Source organism: Nerophis ophidion, linkage group LG15 (genome assembly GCF_033978795.1).
Source record: "Nerophis ophidion isolate RoL-2023_Sa linkage group LG15, RoL_Noph_v1.0, whole genome shotgun sequence".
In the NCBI taxonomy this organism is placed as follows: domain Eukaryota; kingdom Metazoa; phylum Chordata; class Actinopteri; order Syngnathiformes; family Syngnathidae; genus Nerophis; species Nerophis ophidion.
Genome location: NC_084625.1, coordinates 7,537,522 through 7,557,521, shown reverse-complemented (window position 1 = coordinate 7,557,521; position 20,000 = coordinate 7,537,522). Strand labels below are relative to the sequence as shown.

Here is a 20,000-nt window from a genome sequence, read left to right as displayed (position 1 = left end):
GCTTGCGTTGGTGTTTGTCCTCTTTTATTTGTATGTTTGATGCTTGGCTGCCATGTGTGCTGCAGCTTTGGTGCTTTTGAATAAATGAGCGTTCATCGCTGGCACTTTCAGTCAAAAATGTTTATTTGTCGCAGCAACATAATAGCTCATGCATTAATTCTGTTGCTAAATCCCGAGAATTGCTTCTTGAGCTAATCAGCGCCACGCCCCCTCCCTCACACGTGCTCGCTTTTGGCGTGGTTGGCCGGGCGGTCCAGCGCCACGGCGCCCCCTCGCTGTCTGGAGTAGAAGAAACTGCTCTCCCTGCTGAAGGCCCCGGGGTCAGCGGGGGCGGGACAACACGAGACCGCCGAGCCGCCCAGGAAGCAGAGCGCCACGCCCACCCAGCCGGTGTAGAGCGAGAAGCCGAACGACATCAGGGCCTCGTCTTGGTGAGCGCCGACGGGGAACCAGACGGTGGACACCAGGCCACACACACCTGGAGGACATTTTCACTGATGTACGTCTTCCCACAAAATCATAATGTTTTTGTTCTTTTAGCACTCACCCATGAGGAGGAAGAGCCCGCCGCCCACACGGGCACGCCGCTGCTTAATGGCGGGGGAGTCGTGCAGCAGCCGCACGCAGGAAGTGGACACGAGAACCAGCAACATGGCGGGAAGCCCCAGGAGACACGCACACACCATCAAAGCACGGGACGTCTGGATGTACGCTGAAAGAAAGCCGGGTAATTACACTTCATTCATCCAATCACCCCGCCCCTTTCCTCTTGTTACCGGGCAGATTAAGGGTCTGGGCGAGGGCGGCGCAGTGGTAAAGGGCGGGCGAGATGACGCACTCGGCCCACAGGCCGCGGGAGACCAGCTCGTCCATGCGCACGCAGGTGGCCACGCTGTAGTCGCACCTTCTCACCCAGTCGTTTGTCGCCGTGGCGACGATGAGGCCCACCCAGCCGGCGCAGCTCGCCACGCTCCCGCTCACCTGCCTGCACGCGTGCGCCATCTTGTACACTTTGGGTTGACGTGGGTTTAAAAAAAAAAAAAAAGGAAGTCAAACTTCAGAATAAAATTGGATTTCAGGTTCGCTTTTGCCGTTAACGCCGACTGGACTGACCCGTAGAGAAATGTTTGACTTTTCTCTTTACGGTGGGGGTGTGGTGGGAAAATTTGACCAATCAGGTGATGGCGCAAGATAACCTGAAGCAGACATTGAAAGACAGAGAAAGCCAAGCCAGATGTTCCAAAGCATTCAAATATTTAATGCTTTTTTCATAAAAAAAAAACAACTTCTGCTACCTCTCACCCGCCTGTGAGGACTCCTCCTGGTGGATGTTATGGGCATTGCGTCTGTCCTGTGTCGCCTCCTAGTGGCACAACTTAGATTTTTCTGATGCCGTGACTCAGGGGTAGGGAACCTATGGCTCTAGAGCCAGATGTGGCTCTTTTGATGACTGCATCTGGCTCTCGGATAAATCCGAGCTGACATTGCTTAACACAATAAGTAATGAATAATTCAGCTGGTAATCACGATGTTAAAAATAACGTTCAAATTCTAAAAAATTGTTATGCATTTTCATCCATCCATTCGTTTTCTAACACACATGTTCAAAAAATAATGTTATCAAAAAGAATTAGACTTATTTTACTATAAAAATGTTGGTCTCACTTAGAAAATGCACGCATTTAGTTGTATTCAGTGTTAAAAAATATGATACGGCTCTCATGGAAACACATTTTAAAATATTTGACTTTCATGGCTCTATCAGCCTAAAAGGTTCCCGACCCCTGCCGTGACTAAATATTTTTCATTCTTTTTTCATTGATGTGAAGCCATTTTTTTTTTTTATTCAAACTCAGATTCAACTTGTTGCATATTTTGTACTATACTATAATCATTGCATGAAAATTGCTCAATTTATATGCATATGTATACATGCATATACTGTATATATATATATATATATATATATATTTATTCCTATTGTCCTAATTTCTTTCCCATGATTTGTTTAGTATAATACAAAACATGCAAGACAATAGATTCAAATTTGAATTAAAAAGTGTAAAAATGCCTTCACATATACATTTCTCACATTTTTATGGTACCTTGCTTGAACATTTTTAATAGTGCAAGCATTTTATATTTAGTGTACATTCTTAACAGTGTGTCATATATATATATATATATATGTTTGTATATGTGTGTATATGTATGTATATGTGTATATATATGTATAGATATATGTATGTATATATGTATTTTTAATAATGAATATGTTATATGTATAAAACATTTAAATATTTTTGTATATATATATATTGTACATGTTTGTATATACACATATAAATAATATACACCAACTCCAAATAAAATTTAGCATTTGTTGCTTTATTAAATATTTTCAGGCAAGATATCATAAAAATGTGACAAAGACAGCAGCCTCCCTTCTTATAGTGACTTCTTTTTTTCCTCGTCCAGAATATTGCAATAAAAAACAGGACATCTTCATGACTCACGTACAAAGTTCACCTATTATAATGTTTTTGTACACACAGTTATGGTAGAGCTACAGGACAGATTTGTCGTTGGACATGACGTTCTAAAAAAACCCCAAAAACTATTTTATATATATATTAAATGTTGAAAATCCTTCAAGTGTGCACTCTCCAGCAGCTTGTCTTATTTACACACATGACAAAAATGTGCCTCGTGCAATTACACAGTCTTGGTGCTTCTTCAAAAACATGATGCCCCGCCCCCTTTTGAATGAACCCAGCCTTCTCACTGGTTCTTCAGCGCGTTGATGTGAGCGCAGATCTTGAGCGCGGGCCCCAGCTTGATGTTCATGCTGGTCATGAGGTGGTCCTCGGTCAGCAGCAGCAGAGCTTGGCCGTCGATCTCCTGCAGCCTGAAGGCGTCGGCCACCTCACCGCAGCCTGCACGATATTGTGGTTAAGTCCCAGTTAGGGTGTGTCTGTGTTCTTGTATTTCTACCCTTCTTCAGACACCAACAAGGAAAAGTAGCTTCCTTATGCATATGTTCCTTCTTGACTGCACTTAAATGTAGAATATATTTATATTATTCATAGATTATATATATGGCATATGTTATGTTATTTATTATTATTATTGTTTATTGTGAGCGAACTGTGGTGCTGAATTTCCCCCAGGGATCAATAAAGTACTTTCTATTCTATTCATAAGAGGAGGTGTGAACAAGTGAGGACATAAATCATGGTCCCAATACAGAAAACCATTGCATCTAATAGAGAATGTCTCATTTGCACCCCCTGGTGGTGAAATATATCAAAATGAGGGTGGTCCCAAAAAGGAGGGATTTTTCAAATTGACTGTCGGTTTTAAAAGTGCTCCCCCTCTGGTCAACATATGAAATAACAAGTGTGTGTAAAAATTTGAAGTGCTCCCCCTCTGGCCAACATATGTAATAAGTGTAAGAAATTTAAATGTGCCCTCTATGGCCAAAATTCATCCATCAATCCATTTTCTACTGCTTGTCCCTTCCGGGGTAGCAGGAGGTGCTGGAGCCTATCTCAGCTGCATTCGGGCACAAATAAAATAAATATGCATATAGAGACATACTGTAATAACGAAGTAAATAATGAAGATTAAAAACCAATTACAAACAAAAAAATTCAACAATACAAATGAACTAAAAGCAGTCATTTTCTCTTTTTTCTTATAACATTGGGAGCAGTTTCTCGTATTCTTTCTGCTTCTGTAATATTGCAGTATTTTCTTGTAAAATGATTACTTTTTTATGTCAAGTTATTACTCTTTAATGCACAATGGTGACATTTGTCATAAAATTCTGACTCGTATCACAATATTGCCATTTTTTTTTTTGTTCTTGTAAAAGTGACATTTTTTTGGAATATATATTTTAGTGAAATTATGACTTTTGTCATAATTTTGCCAATTAAATTTCCGATTATTATAATATGACCCAAATGTTAAAGTTTTCTTGTAAAAATTGTGACTTTTGTTGAGTAAAATTGCGACTCTTTTCGTAAAATTGTCAAAATGTTAAGCTTTTATTGTAAAACTGTGACTGTTACAGTAAAATACCAACTTTTATCATAATATTGCACAAATGTTCAGTTTTTCTTGTAAAATTTTGACTTTCGTTGAGTAAAATAATGACGTTTAGTATAACCCCGGCAAAATTCTAAGTTTTTCTTGTGAAACTGTGACCTTTTTCTTGTGAAATTCCAACAAATTTTTCGCAACAAGTTTTTTTATATTAGCATAGTATGAATATATTATTAATGTTGAAAATACACATCTTTATAAATCTAGAAAGGGAGGTCCTAAAGAAGTAGGCATTTTTCGGAGGTCTCAAGAAGGTAACAAATACAAGAATGTGTGTGTGTGTGTGTGTGTGTGTGTGTGTGTGTGTTTTTACCTGGCAGTGTGCGAATAAAGTTTGTCACTTCCTCCACACTCCACCGGCAAGGGGTGGGCTCAAAGGTGCTTGTCGGCGTGATCACGGCGGAACTCCTTCTCCCCGACCCCTGATTCTCTATCCTGGTGGTCATGGTGACTGGTGGTCCCTCCTCCTCTTCATCATCCTCTTCCTCCTCTTCTTCCCCTCCTACCTCCATCTCCTCCTCCTGCTCTTCCTCCTCGTCATCCTCGTCGTCGTCCTGCTCCTCCTCCTGGGCTGCTATGACTTTCTCTTCCTTGCCCTCTCTTTCACGGCGCCCGGCGCTCCACAGATCACGGGGCTGCGGAGAGACGACATTGAACGGATGGCCACTAGGTGGTGACTAAAGCGCTTGTCTGACCAGGTGTCATGTGGGAGGAGCATCATTTGCTGTCCTTCCAGTCTCTGGACTAAAGACTTTCTTGTCCCCTTTGCAAGCGTGCTAACATACTGCGTGTTTTGTTAGCATGTTTGAACTGCTACAGGTGGCGCTGTATACATATACAACTCTGTTTCCAGGAAACAGGCTTGTAGATATGAAATAGCCTTTGTGTTTTTCCTGACCTAACGTATATTGCGCTCTATCCCGGTATTGAACATTATATAACGGATAAACCACAGAAACCATGACTATATATATATAAATATATATACATACATACATACAGTGGGGCAAAAAAGTATTTAGTCAGCCAGCGATTGTGCAAGTTCTCCCACTTAAAATGATGACAGAGGTCTGTAATTTTCATCATAGGTACACTTCAACTGTGAGAGACAGAATGTGAAAAAAAAATCCAGGAATTCACATTGTAGGAATTTTAAAGAATTTATTTGTAAATTATGGTGGAAAATAAGTAATTGGTCAATAACAAAAATTCAACTCAATACTTTGTAATATAACCTCTGTTGGCAATAACAGAGGTCAAACGATTACTACAGGTCTTTACCAGGTTTGCACCCACAGGAGCTGGTATTTTGGCCCATTCCTCTATGCAGATCTTCTTGAGAGCAGTGATGTTTTGGGGCTGTCGCCGAGCAACACAGACTTTCAACTCCCTCCACAGATTTTCTATGGGGTGGAGGCCACTCCAGGACTTTCAAATGCTTCTTACCGAGCCACTCCTTCGTTGCCCGGGCGGTGTGTTTGGGATCATTGTCATGCTGGAAGACCCAGCCACGTTTCATCTTCAAAGCTCTCACTGATGGAAGGAGGTTTTGGCTCAAAATCTCACGATACATGGCCCCATTCATTCTTTCCTTAACACGGATCAGTCGTCCTGTCCCCTTAGCAGAAAAACAGCCCCAAGGCATGATGTTTCCACCTCCATGCTTCACAGTAGGTATGGTGTTCTTGGGATGCAACTCAGTATTCTTCTTCCTCCAAACACGACGAGTTGAGTTTATACCAAAAAGTTGTATTTTGGTTTCATCTGACCACATGACATTCTCCCAATTCTCTGCTGTATCATCCATGTGCTTTTTGGCGAACTTAAGACGGGCCTGGACATCCACTGGCTTAAGCAGGGGGACACGTCTGGCACTGCAGGATTTGATTCCCTGTCGGCGTAGTGTGTTACTGATGGTTACCTTTGTTACTTTGGTCCCAGCTCTCTGCAGGTGATTCACCAGGTCCCCCTGTGTGGTTCTGGGATTTTTGCTCACCGTTCTCATGATCATTTTGACCCCGCCGGATGAGATCTTGCGTGGAGCCCCAGATCGAGGGAGATTATCAGTGGTCTTGTATGTCTTCCATTTTCTGATAATTGCTCCCACAGTTGATTTTTTCACACCGAGCTGCTTGCCTATTGTAGATTCACTCTTCCCAGTCTGGTGCAGGTCTACAATTATTTTGCTGGTGTCCTTCGACAGCTCTTTGGTCTTGGCCATAGTGGAGTTTGGAGTCTGACTGTTTGAGGCTGTGGACAGGTGTCTTTTATGCAGATAACGAGTTCAAATAAGTACCATTAATACAGGTAACGAGTGGAGGACAGAAGAGCTTCTTAAAGAAGAAGTTACAGGTCTGTGAGAGCCAGAGATCTTCCTTGTTTGAAGTGACCAAATACTTATTTTCCACCATAATTTACAAATAAATTATTTAAAATTCCTACAATGTGAATTCCTGGATTTTTTTTTCACATTCTGTCTCTCACAGTTGAAGTGTACCTATGATGAAAATTACAGACCTCTGTCATCATTTTAAGTGGGAGAACTTGCACAATTGGTGACTAAATACTTTTTTGCCCCACTGTATGTATGTACACATATATACTGTATAATATATTTTATATAAAATAAATAATTGTCATGTTTCCTCACCAGTCGCAGTAAGAGAGGTTTCCCAGGGACTGACTCCGACCTGTTCAGGACTGGGCGGGGCCTCTCCGTGCGGCTGCCTGTGCTCAGTGCCCGCAAACGCTTGGTCAAGCGGACGTTGAACCTGTGGGGGGATGCGAGAAAGTGTTGACGTCGCCGTGTCACATCCGTGTCTGGCCTTTTCTGGAGTCTCACCCTCGAGCACAGGAAGTGGAGCAGAAGCGCTTGGACCGCATGAAGTTGTGGGCGTGGCCTCTCTTGCCGCAGAACTGGCAGTGGAGCACGGCCCGGTCCCGGTGGCCAGATCCTGGAGGAAAGGCAGGTAAATACAACCCACGTCTTCAAGGTTGAAGTGTTGTGGAAAACGTACGCGTCGCGGCCTCCTCCAAGTCTCCCGCCTCCTCGTCCGACTCACTCGAGTGCTCGACTGCTTCCGAGGACTCCGTCACAGGCAGCGCCGCCTTGCCGTTGGTCCCGTTCACTTCCTGGGGCTGGGCGGTCTTCTGAGGGAGCAGCAGCGAAGAGCGGTTTACCTGCATGACGACAAGATGTCAATCATGTCTGAGGACACGCCCCCTCTCATTTGAACATGTGTGTATGTTCTTACAGGAAAAGGTTGGAGCCCCTCCTGGATGACAAATCCCTCCACCAGGTGGGTCAAGACCTGACAACCTTCAGGCCACGCCCTCGGCTTCCAGGCCCCGCCCACTTGCACCTCTTCCGATTGGTCACAAGGCTCAGGTTCCGGCTGCGTTCCGCCGACTGATTGCTTCCCGTTGCTGGCCCCCTGCTTTGATTGGCTGAGGTTGACCGGCTGGGGCGGGGCCTCCGAGGAAGAGCCAATGAGCGGCGAGGAGGGCGGAGACTGTGAGGACAGGCTGGACAGTGCTGTGAAGAAGGAGCTGCAGTCAGCACAAGGAGACGCAACATGACACGGTGGAGTCCTACCTGAGTGGTTGTCGGACATGTTCTCGCTGATGTCCTCTTGGCTCGGGTTCTGGAGGTCTCGAGGAAGGGCTGGAGACGGATTCTGGACTGCAAGTGGCTCTGAAACCGGATCTGCGATGGTTTCTGGTTCCGCCTCGGAGTCTTTGACCCTTTCTGATGTTTGATTGACAAGTGCAGAGGTCTCTTCTCCTTCCTCTCGCACCTCCATCTTACTCGGACCTTCCTCAGCCCCTTCCTGCTCCTTCCCCGCCTCCATCTTGTCTCCTCCCTCCTCACCTTTGTCTTTTTGGTCATTTTCAGCCACGCTTCCTTCTTTGAATCCTCCTGCCTGCCTGTCGCACTCTTTGGCCCCGCCCCCTTTTGGGCTCAGGGTCTGTGGCTGCAGGCGGGGAGGCGACGAGGGGCTTTGAGGAAGGGAAGGCGCTTTGTGTCCGCTCAAAGTCCTCTTTGCTTGGCTGCTAGGCTCGGGCGACGCCACCGCCGCGGACGTTTGGGGGAAAGACGGCGGTTGGCGAGCTGAAGAGAAAGCGATGATTTGGAGCTGCCGGGATGCGGACGGCGACGACTCGAAGGAGGCGGGGAGGCTGCCGAGCTGGGATTGGTTGGCGCCCATCTTGCTTTGGGGTGCAGAGCAGCTCTTCAACCCGACGCGAGGAGCCCGGGAGGACGCGGTCATGGTCTGAAGAGGTGAGGGCACCCTCGGGGACGCCGCTTTTACGGAATGAAGTCTCGGTCGGAGAGGGACGGCTCGAACTGGAGAGTAGAGCGCTTTTCGAAAGGGACGACAACAGATAAACACAGCATAAAAAAGACAGAAGTGTCGCAAACGTGTCATATTAATCTATTGAGTTTTCATCTTCTATGACTATTCAATTAACCGCGTGGACTAAGGAATGAACGCACTTGGGACCAGGTCAAACAAACATTGGCATCAGCAGCTGTTTACGTACATTCTGAAAATATGACGACAAAAACCACGTCACAAGTGGAATAAAAAAACAAAATTTTGTACATTAAAGTGAATTTTTTTGATGTTGACGCTAAAAACTAGGGATGCTTAATGTACTTTTTTCAAGCCGACAACTCGCTGCTTCTCACAATGCCATTAACTTTTATACCATTTTATTCCCTACGCTTTCAACCCCGCGGCTTATAAAACGGTGTGGTTGACTTAAGGATTTTTCTACGTGGACGCCCATAAAACAGTTCTCATTGAACACATGCAAGGACGCCTAAAAGGTGTGTCATTGTGTGTGCTACAGCGCCATCTTTGGACGTATATATATATATATATATATATATATATATATATATATATATATATATATACACACACACATATATACACATACATATAAATACACATACATATATATATATATACATCCATACATACATATACACACACATATATATACACATACATATATATACATACATATATATATACATACATTTATATTTACATATACATATATATACAAAAAAATATATGTACATATATATATACATACACACATATACACATACATATATATACATACATATATATATACATACATATATATTTACATATACATATATATACACAAATATATATGTACATATATATATATATACATACATATATACAAATACATATATACACATACACATATATAAATATATATACATACACATATATACATATACACACACATATATATATATACACAGACATATATATATATACATAAACATATACACGTATACACACACACATATACATATATATATATATATTACAAACGCGATTATGTCACATTATCGACGGGAAAATGCGTTTTTAGACAATCGGAGACACCGAGAGTAACAAGCGGTAAAAAGTGGATTAGAAAGGACAGATTTTAAAAAAAAAATAGTAATTAAAAAAATGAAAGAAAAAAGTTGATTCATCTACTCCTTGTTGTGTTTGTTTAATACACAGTACTGTGTAGCACTTTATATTGTTAAAGGTGTACAAACCTTCACTAAAATATGGACTTTTGTCGAGGCAGGAACCCAGTATTCATGTTTACATTGTTTCTTATAGACACATTTGCTTCACAATGCAAACGTTTCCCATTACGAACCCTGTTCAAAAACCACTTAAGTTTGTAAATGGAGGTTCTACTGTCATGTATTGACTTTTTAAATTAAATCTATCAAAATGGCCCTAAGAGAAAAAGGTTTGGTCACCCCCGCTGTAGACCAACTGTTAATGTTCTTTTATTTGACCAACGCCACAAGGGGGCAGTAGTTGCTTTTGAAGTAGATATGCGCGGTTTGCGGTCTCATCCGCGGTTTCGGGCGGGTGAAATGACTAAAAAGTAGATTTTAATTAGATTCGGGCGAGTGGCGGTTGAACCATTCGGAAATATTTGATATACTTGGTTCAAGGATCGGTATCCTCTACCATCCAAAGAGCCATTTAGACCCGTGTCACAGAGCGAAGAAAACAATAGGAGAGGCAAGAACATTCTCTAGAATGACTGCCGGCAGACACCCAGATAATAAGTATTAGGGCGTGTTTCTGAAGCCATTGGCTTTGTCGCCTTCTACAACATGTACGATCTGCTTGTCAGTCCAGCAACATGTTGTGTTTGGCTTCCGCAGCAACACGCACACGACTGCAAGGCATACTGGGTGACACAGAGTACACTAATGGTTGTGATATAAACTATTTCAACACTCTTAGTAATATGCGCCACGCTGTGAAACCACACCCAACAAGAATGACAAACACATTTAGGGAGAACATCCTCCCAGTAACACAACATAAACGCAACACAATAAATACCCAGAATCCTTTGCATCCATGAAACTTCCTGACTATTTTATACACCCCGATAGCAGCAAACCCCCCCCCCCCCCACCCCCCCACCTGGGTTGGGGGCGCGGGGGTGTAAAATATGTTCAGGAAGTCTCACAGATGCAAAGGATTCTGGGTATTTCTTGTGTTGCGTTTATGTTGTGTTACTGTGACGATGTTCTCCCGAAATGTGTTTGTCATTCTTGTTTGGTGTGGCTTCACAGCGTAGCGCATATTAGTAAGAGTGTTAAAATTATTTATATCACAACCATCAGTGTACTCTGTGTCACCGAGTATGCCTTTCAATCTTGGACGTAGAATTGCGGAGGCTGCATGCAACATGTTGCTGGACCAACAATCGGTCCGTACATGTTGTTGAAGGTGTCAAAGGCAATGGCTTCAAGGCACGCCCTTATTTTTGTCATCAGGATGACCTCCATCGGATATTTGCGAGAATGTTAGCGGGCCCCATCGTCTTCTTTACTCTGTAAAACGGGTTTAAATAGCTCTTTGAGTGGTAAAGGTGGCTGACCTCTGATGTATTTCAGCGGGCGGTTGCAGTTCTGATAAAACAGTTGGACGGCGGGTGGATGACGACTTTGGTGATGCGGTTGCGGATGATAAAATTGCCTATTCGCGCATCTCTATTTTGAAGTATGGAGTGCAGATTTCTCTACCTCTGCATGCGCTTTAAAACTTCGGTGGTGTAAAAGTCATGTGTTCAACCTTGTTAGTAAATGATCATGTCGTCAAGTCGAGCAAAGATGTTTCACTTTCTCATGCACGCCAAATCATTTGAAAGTTTAAAAAAAAGCCTGCTTCCTGGCTATAAGTAGTGAGTTGGGGACCTACTTGGGGGGGGCACGGCCAGGTGGCGACTGGGCGTGGCCGAGCTCTCCGTCGTGGTGGCGCTGGCTGGCGGTCGCGGCCGCAGAGGTGGAAAGAGCGCCGTTTGAGGCCTGGAGAGGGGAGGCAACGACGAGGAGGGCGGCTTGAGACAAAGAGAGGGCGGGATGGCGAGAGACCCCGGGGGAGGCGCCCTCAAGGTGAGACTCTGCAGCTGAGAGAGGACAAAAGGACGTCGGACACATGGTCCCAGAAGTGAGGTTGCAGTCCGACGGCTCACCTGAGCTGAGGTGGGGTTAGCGGAGGGAGAGGAGGACGAAGAGGAGGAGGAGGAAGGACCAGGTCGCATTGCGGATGTGAGGATGAGCTGCAGGGCAAGAAGGATATAGACATTTATTGATATGACGGGAAACCTCTCGTGATGCCTTCATGGTCACCATGGACACGCCAGCGTCCCCATGAGACATTTGTGTCTTCGCTTATTTTGTTTACCATCTGAGCTCGTAGCAGCACCTGGTCTTGTCCAGACCCCTTGAGACCTTTCCCCAGGAGCAAGGCCTGCTGGGACGCCCTCTGCCTGACGGCGCCGGCGCTCTGATTGGTTCGCACGATGCCGGCCGAGCTCACGGGAAGAGGCTGCGACGCCTTGGGCAGAGAGAAGCCACCATGTTTGACAGGGTATTGATGATACAGAAATATAGATGCAAAAACAGTTTAAGGAAGGTAAAAGAAAATAAATAGAAGGTAAAAGTAGGTAAATAAAAACATAAAAGAAGGAAGAGAGATAGTAAAATAAGTCAATAAAAGGTTAAAAAAAAGATAAAAAGTAAAAGATTAAATAAAAGGTATAGGAAAATAAAACCTAAAAAGGTAAATATAAAGTAAATAAAAAGATAAACTGAGTAAATAAAAGGTAAAAGTAGGTCAATAGAGGTAAACAACTGGCAAAAAAAAGTAAATTAAAGTTAAATACAAAGGTAGAAGTCAATTAAAAAGGTAAAAGAAGGTTCAGAGGGCAATTGAAAGGTAAGGTAAAAGGTAAAATAAGTTAAAAAAGGTAAGAGAAGATAAATAAAAGGTAAACGTAGGTAAATAAAAAGATGAAAGAAGGAAGAGACAGTAAAATAAGTAAACAAAAGGTTAAAAAAGATCAATAAAAAGGTATAAGAAAATAAAAACTAAAAGGTATAAAGTAAACAAAAACATAAACTAAGTAAATAAAAGGTAAAAGTAGGTCAATAGAGGTAAATAACTGGCAAAAAATTAAATTGAAGGTAAATTAAAGTTAAATATAAAGGTAGAAGTCAATTAAAAAGGTAAAAGAAGGTTCAAAGGGCAATTGAAAGGTAAGGTAAAAGGTAAAATAAGTTAAAGGTAAAAGAAGACAAATAGAAGGTAAAAGTAGGTAAATAAAAAGATTAAAAAAAGTTTAAAAAAAGATAAAAAGTAAAAGATAAATAAAAGGTATAAGAAAATAAAAACTAAAAAGTATAAAGTAAATAAAAAGATAAAAAGTAAATCAAAGGTAAAAGTAGGTCAATAGAGGTAAATAACTGGCAAAAAATAAATGGAAGGTAAATTAAAGTTGAATAAAAAGGTAGAAGTCAATTAAAAGGTAAAAGAAGGTTCAAAGGGCAATTGGAAGATAAGGTAAATAAAAGGTAAAATTAGTAAATAAGTAAAAGCAGGTAAATAAAAGGTAAAGGAAGGAATACAGAAAGTAAACAATGGCAATAAAAGCTTAAATTAAATAGAAGGTAAATTAAGTAAATAAAAGGTCCAATTAAGGTAAATAAAAGGCAAAATAGGAAATATAGACAGTAAAAGAAGTAAATAGAAGGTAAAAGAAGATACATATGAAGGTAAAAAAGGTATATAAATGGCAAAATAAGATAAATAGAAGGTAAACAAAGACACATGGACGGTAAACTAAAACACATTAAAGGTAAAAGAAGGAGTAGAAGAGGTAAAAGGAGTAAATAAAAGGTAAATAACAGGTAAAATAAGGTAAAAGGATGGTCAAAAAAGATAAATAGAAAAAGGTCATTTGACATTAGCTGGAAGGTAAACAAGGAATATTGATGATAAAAAAGGAATATAGAAGTTAGAGAAGGTTATAAAAACTACAAAATATTTAACTATTTTCCCTAAAGTACATATTGAAGCTATAAAGTGTGTTTTATCTGATTAATCCAACAAATTCATGGATGGATTACTAAAATAATAATCTATAATCCATTTAGAGGATCTCTACCTGTCTCCCAGGTGGACTGGCCGGAGTGTGGAAGGGCGTGATTGTGTTGGAGGTTGTCGTGGCAACGGTCCTGGTGTCCCCATTGGTCAGCGTGGTGGTGGAAGTCAAGGTGGTCGCTGTCGAAGAGGAAGTGACATCACCAGAGGCGGGAAAAGGAGACGGTAACGTTGTTTTGGAGGCGGCGGGAAGGATGGGCCGAGCGTAGGTGCGGAGCGGGGCGCCTGCCGTGGAGGTCAGTTTGGGCGGCGCGGGGACGAGGACGTGCGGGGAGGAAGTCCTGGCCGCCACCATCTTGGGCACGGAGAGGGACGGCGCCGGGGTGAGAGGGGGAGGCGGCGAGGAGGTGACGGGCGTCTGCGAGGGCGTCGGGGAGTCCAACAGCATGGGGTTGGGCGTGAGGCGTGGGGGGGTGGGCGCCGGCGGGTTGGACGGGTCGAAAGCGGGTCCATGTTCTGATTGGCTGGGACCGACCGGCTCCTTGTCCATATTCAAGACTCTAGCAGGCTGGAACACACAAACAACGTATTTCACACAGTAAACAATCAAACACAATCCAAAATATTCTTGCAGTTTTGTTATTGAGCCGCCACACACTGTAGAGATCAGACCGGCCCGCTTCAGGCCAATCATAAATTACAAAAAATGTTTTTAAAAAGTATCTTTGTTGAGTGTTCAATACAACAGTGCTGCTTTTGTTTTGAAAAGCTTTATTTAAGGGACGGCGTGGCGCAGTGGAAGAGTGGCCGTGCGCAACCCGAGGGTCACTGGTTCAAATCCCATCTAGAACCAACCTCGTCACGTCCGTTGTGTCCTGAGCAAGACACTTCACCCTTGCTCCTGATGGGTGCTGGTTGGCGCCTTGCATGGCAGCTCCCTCCATCAGTGTGTGAATGTGTGTGTGAATGGGTAAATGTGGAAGTAGTGTCAAAGCGCTTTGAGTACCTTGAAGGTAGAAAAGCGCTATACAAGTACAACCCATTTATCATTTATTTATTTAATAATAATAATAATAAATTGTATGTGTAAAAAAGCCCTTTACGTTGAGCAAACAACCTCAAAGTGTAAAAAAAAATAGTAATAATAATAATAAAAGGATAATAAAAATAAATAAAATATAAAACTAGAAACAGCCCAATAGCTAGAACCAGCATGCATGTCTATAAAAAGGCTTTTTTTAAAAGATGGGTTTTTAAGCCTTTTTAAAAAGCATTCACAGTCTGAGGTGCCCTCAGGTGGTCAGGGAGAGCGTTCCACACGGAGCAGAAAGCCCCGGTCTCCCATTGTTCGTAGCTTTGTCCGTGGAGCTTGGAGGAGGTTAGCCTGTTTGGAGCGGAGGTGTCGTGTGGAGGATTTGGGGGTGAGCACTTCTTTGAGGCACTGGGAGATTTTGAATTCAATCCTGAGTGGAACAGGAAGCCAGTGAAGGGATTTGAGAGTTGGTGTGACGTGGTCATGTTTCCGCACTCTTATCAGTATTTTGTAAGTACTGTATTACTTCCGTGTGGACGCCATTGTGAGTGAATTTGAACGGCGGCAATCACAAATGACAAAATACATTTAAAATAACATCTACGTCGTGCGTGCGTACAACTGCGCTGCTTTTATTTTGAAAAGTGTTATTTATGGGTGCATGTCCATGTGTGAGCTGTGAGTGAAGGTGCACAGCGACAAGTGATGCCCGGTTACCACCGAGATGTCAGCTCACGATAAAGAAAGAAAAGTTGATGACGAATGCCGTGTTTTCTGCCAACTATTTACAGACATGAAAGATAAAACTTTGTGCTTCATTTGTGGTACGCAGGAATTGCCATAACGCGACGAAGCAGGAGGAAAAACTGTAAACCCGACAAGGATTTTTTGCCAAATTTCACCCTGCAGCCGTCAGGACAGGTTTTGTCATTTCTCCAAAAATCGCCAGAAAAAGTAAAGCGTTTTCTGACGGAGACTTTATTAAGGAGTGCTTATTGAACTCTGTTATGCCCGGAGAAGAGGGGCGCATTTCGGAACGTGTCACTCTCCCGACGCAGTGTCACGAGGCGGGTTGAGATCATAACTGGAAACTTGGAGCTTCAGCTGAAGAACAGAACGACCGACTTCGACGGTTTTTCGCTGGCTTTGGATGAGAGCTGCGATGTACGTGACACCGCCCAGCTGCTCGTCTTCTTACCTGGGATAAGTGAAGACTTTCAAATCACGGAGTAGCTGGCAGCCATGCAGTCAATTAAAGAGACAATGACAGGTAATGACTTGTTCACAGAGGTAAATGCGGGTTTGGACATGTTCGGACTAAAATGGGACAAGCTAGCAGGTGTGACAACAGAGGGTTGTCCAAATCTGACGGGGGGGAAATGTGGGACTTTTAATGAGGATGCAGGATAAAGTGACAGAAACTGACATTTTTGCACTAGGAAGTGTTGTGTAAGACAGCGTTGAAAATAAAACCATCAAAAGCAATCTGCTTTTGTATAAAGTTAAGTTATAAATGAAATTAACTGCTGTCCGGGAGGAGCTCAAAGTAAAGCCTCAACATGGAGAGGAGCCATCTGGTCAGGATGCCACCCGGAACACTAAAATGTGAATTAGTGAATTACATTTATATAGCGCTTTTCTCTATTGATTCAAAGCGCTTTACATAGTGAAACCCAATATCTAAGTTACATTTAAAGCAGTGTGGGTGGCACTGGGAGCAGGTGGGTAAAGTGTCTTGCCCAAGGACACAACAGCAGTGACTAGGATGGCGGAAGCGGGAATCGAACCTGCAACCCTCAAGTTGCTGGCACGGCCGCGCTACCACAAAATTGGCCCTAGTGTGTGAATGTGTCTATCCGTGTTGGCCCAGCGATGAGGTGGCCACTTGTCCAGGGTGTACACCGCCTTCCGCCCGATTGTAGCTGAGAAAGGCACCAGCGCCCCCCACCACCCCAAAGGGAATAAGCGGCAAAAAATGGATGGATGGATGAATGAAAAAAAATTTCATTGGGGGTACATCACTGAAAAAAGGTTGAGAACCACTGCCCGAGGGAGGTGTTTCGGGCACGTCTGACTGGTAGGTGGACTGTGGGGAAGACCCAGGACACGTTTGGAAGACTATGTCTTCCGACTGGCCTGGGAACGCCTCAAGATTCCCTGGGAAGAGCTGGAGGAAGTGGCTGGGGAGGGGGAAGTCTGGGCTTCCCTGCTTAGGTTGCTGCCCCCGCGACCCAACCTCAGATAAGCGGAAGAAGATGGATGGATGGAAATTATTATTATTATTATCCATCCATCCATCCATTTTCTACCGCTTATTCCCTTTTGGGGTGGCAGGGGGCGCTGGCGCCTATCTCAGCTACAATCGGGCGGAAGGCGGGGTACACCCTGGACAAGTCGCTACCTCATCGCAGGGCCAACACAGATAAACAGACAACATTCACACACTAGGGACCATTTAGTGTTGCCAATCAACCTATCCCCAGGTGCATGTCTTTGGAGGTGGGAGGAAGCCAGAGTACCCGGAGGGAACCCACGCAGTCATGGGGAGAACATGCAAACTCCACAAAGAAAGATCCCGAGCCCAGGATTGAACTCAGGACCTTCGTATTGTGAGGCACATGCACTAACCCCTGCCCACCGTGCTGCCCCAACTTACAGCAATATGCTGTAATACAAACTCCCTAAATTTTACAGTGAAATTTATTGGTCATTTTTATAGTGTACAAATTGATGGATCCTTTTCTTCGAAATCATAAGTTAAGCATATATTTAAGTATTTATTTGGATTTTGACCATAAAACTTAGATAATATAATATTTGTTGCAATATTGGACACTATTTTTCCCTTGTCAAACTAGAAAAAAAAAAACCTAATACTTTTAGTAAGAAAATAAGAAAGTCCATCCATCCATCCATCCATTTCCTACCGCTTGTCTCTTTCGGGGTAGCAGGGGGTGCTGGAGCCTATCTCAGCTGCATTCGGGCGGAAGGTGGCGTACACCCTGGACAAGTCGCCATCTCATCGCAGGGCCAACACAGATAGACAGACAACATTCACACACTAGGGACCATTTAGTGTTGCCAATCAACCTATCCCCAGGTGCATGTCTTTGGAAGTGGGAGGAAGCCGGAGTACCCGGAGGGAACCCACGCAGTCATGGGGAGAACATGCAAACTCCACACAGAAAGATCCCGAGCCTGGGATTGAACCCAGGACTGCAAGACCTTCGTATTGTGAGGCAGACGCACTAACCCCTCTTCCACCGTGAAGCCCCTATTATTATTATTATTATTAAGCATTTAAGTCTCACCTTAAAACTCATTTGTATACTCTAGCCTTTAAATAGATTCCCTTTTTAGACCAGTTGATCTGCCGTTTCTTTTCTTTTTCTTCTATGTCCCACTCTCCCTTGTGGAGGGGGTCCGGTTCGATCCGGTGGCCATGTACTGCTTGCCTGTGTATCGGCTGGGGACATCTCTGCGATGCTGATCCGCCTCCGCTTGGGATGGTTTCCTGCTGGCTCCGCTGTGAACGGGACTCTCGCTGCTGTGTTGGATCCGCTTTGGACTGGACTCTCGCGACTGTGTTGGATCCATTGTGGATTGAACTTTCACAGTATCATGTTAGACCCGCTCGACATCCATTGCTTTCCTCCTCTCCAAGGTTCTCATAGTCATCATTGTCACCGACGTCCCACTGGGTGTGAGTTTTCCTTGCCCTTATGTGGGCCTACCGAGGATGTTGTGGTGGTTTGTGCAGCCCTTTGAGACACTAGTGATTTAGGGCTATATAAGTAAACATTGATTGATTGATGATTGATTATTATTATTATTATTATTAATTATTATTATTATTATTATTACTACTACGGTATATTATCATTATCATTATTATTATTATTACTACGGTATGTCAAAAAATAATTTGAGCAAAATTTAACTCCAATATTGTTGGTGTGGCCCCCCAGCAGTGCTCGGGTTGCTGAGGCGTCCCCCGGTCAAAAAAAAAGAATTGCCCGGCCCTGTTATGGATGATCAACATTAAAAACAACATGGCGGTGCCTCCGCACGGCCACTTGTAACCCCGCCATCCGAGTGTGCACACCTGGTTGTGGGGGAACACGCAGGCTGGGGGGAGCAGGTGCACGTCCGCGTCCACGCACGGCGGCCGGATGCGAAGATGTGTTGTGGACGCAGATAAAACAAATATGGAGGAAAAAAAAAAACCAAACAAACATGGAGGCAGGCCTCGGCTAGCGGAAGTGTCAGAGTGATAACGAGGCTGGGTCTCCTTACTCCCGATGTCAGCGCGTCGCGGCCCGGTCCTCCATCCCAGCCAGGGTGCATGTTGGAATCCGTGCGGGGATGGGCGTGTACGTGTGTTGGCTTCCCCCGAGTGACAGCCAGCACCAGCCGCCACACGCACCGTCGTCGCCCGCCCACCGCCTCCGGAGGTCACCCGCCTGCTCGTCCGCGAATGGCCGCGCAGAGCAAAGTTAGGCCCGATGCTGCTCGCTCCTCGCTGGCTTCATAATGGCCTCCGGGAGGGGAGGAGGAGCGCGTCAGTCCGCCATTCTCTCTCTCTCTCTCTCTCTCTCTCTCTCTCTCTCTCTCTCTCTCTCTCTCTCTCTCTCTCTCTCTCTCTCTCTCGCTCCCCCCCCTCTCTCTCTCCACACCAACGGGCTCAGTGGGCGTGAACTCGGCCGGCCAGAGGCTCCCGTGAGGCCGCCAGAGGTGTCAACTCGGCCCCGCTGGTGGAGCTCCGGTGACGTGACGGGAGAAAAGTGTTCACTGAGGCGGCACAGCACCACTCACCGCACCGGAGGACTACCGGAAATAAAATAGAAGAAACTCTCGCGTTTTTCGCTCGTTTAACTTCTTTAAAATAATATCTCTCTCTCTCTCTCTCTCTCTCTCTCTCTCTCTCTCTCTCTCTCTCTTTCTCTCTCTCTCAGGAGGACTACCAGAAAACTACTAACGCATTTTTCGCTTGTTTAACTTCTTTAAAATTCTCTCTCTCTCTCTCTCTCTCTCTCTCTCTCTCTCACTCTCTCTCTCTCTCTCTCTCTTTCTCTCTCTCTCAGGAGGACTACCAGAAAACTATTCTCACATTTTTCGCTCGTTTAATTTCTTTAAAATAATCTCTCTCTCTCTCTCGCTCTCTCTCTCTCTCTCTCGCTCAGGAGGACTACCAGAAAACTACTCTCGCATTTTTTCGCTCGTTTAATTTCTTTAAAATAATCTCTCTCTCTCTCTCTCTCTCTCTCTCTCTCTCTATCTCTCTTTCTCTCTCTCTCGGAGGACTACCAGAAAACTACTAACGCATTTTTCGCTTGTTTAACTTCTTTAAAATTCTCTCTCTCTCTCTCTCTCTCTCACTCTCTCTCTCTCTCTCT

At 44.1% G+C, this 20,000-nt stretch overlaps 2 protein-coding genes across 5 annotated transcripts; both read right to left on the bottom strand.

Annotated features, from left to right (window-relative positions):
- Positions 1-125: 125 nt before the first annotated feature.
- On the bottom strand, positions 126-2,213 carry LOC133569188 (claudin-11-like). Its single transcript, XM_061921394.1, has 3 exons — positions 777-2,213; positions 548-712; positions 126-478 (listed from the first exon to the last, which is right to left on the bottom strand). Exons 1-3 carry the CDS (start codon positions 1,000-1,002, stop codon positions 216-218), a joined length of 654 nt encoding a protein of 217 aa, XP_061777378.1. The 5' UTR covers positions 1,003-2,213; the 3' UTR covers positions 126-215.
- A 154-nt stretch (positions 2,214-2,367) lies between these two features.
- On the bottom strand, positions 2,368-18,731 carry si:ch211-230g15.5 (polyhomeotic-like protein 2). 4 transcript variants are annotated; one of them, XM_061921392.1, is made up of 12 exons: positions 18,710-18,731; positions 13,636-14,139; positions 11,874-12,026; positions 11,662-11,748; positions 11,388-11,595; positions 7,706-8,473; positions 7,365-7,645; positions 7,173-7,260; positions 6,953-7,064; positions 6,761-6,881; positions 4,424-4,745; positions 2,368-2,936 (listed from the first exon to the last, which is right to left on the bottom strand). In XM_061921392.1, the coding sequence occupies exons 2-12, from the start codon at positions 14,119-14,121 to the stop codon at positions 2,782-2,784; spliced, it is 2,781 nt and encodes a 926-aa protein (XP_061777376.1). In that variant the 5' UTR covers positions 14,122-14,139; positions 18,710-18,731; the 3' UTR covers positions 2,368-2,781. The 4 variants fall into 4 exon arrangements, with proteins under 4 accessions (XP_061777376.1, XP_061777375.1, XP_061777374.1 ...); XM_061921391.1 differs by having other exon boundaries at positions 7,173-7,290; positions 18,710-18,730; XM_061921390.1 differs by having other exon boundaries at positions 7,128-7,260; positions 18,710-18,730.
- Between the last annotated feature and the right edge of the window lie 1,269 nt (positions 18,732-20,000).

Excerpts from the sequence above, each read along its gene's own strand:
- LOC133569188 (XM_061921394.1), bottom strand. The coding sequence starts at position 1,002 with ATGGCGCACGCGTGCAGGCAGGTGAGCGGGAGCGTGGCGAGCTGCGCC. Across the intron at positions 713-776 it reads CCAGACCCTTAATCTGCCCG|CGTACATCCAGACGTCCCGT; the intron begins GTAACAAGAGGA and ends GCTTTCTTTCAG. Across the intron at positions 479-547 it reads CGGGCTCTTCCTCCTCATGG|GTGTGTGTGGCCTGGTGTCC; the intron begins GTGAGTGCTAAA and ends AATGTCCTCCAG.
- si:ch211-230g15.5 (XM_061921389.1), bottom strand. The coding sequence starts at position 14,121 with ATGGACAAGGAGCCGGTCGGTCCCAGCCAATCAGAACATGGACCCGCT. Across the intron at positions 7,291-7,364 it reads AGGGGCTCCAACCTTTTCCT|GTAAACCGCTCTTCGCTGCT; the intron begins GTAAGAACATAC and ends GTCGTCATGCAG. Across the intron at positions 2,937-4,423 it reads CTTTATTCGCACACTGCCAG|GCTGCGGTGAGGTGGCCGAC; the intron begins GTAAAAACACAC and ends AATATCGTGCAG.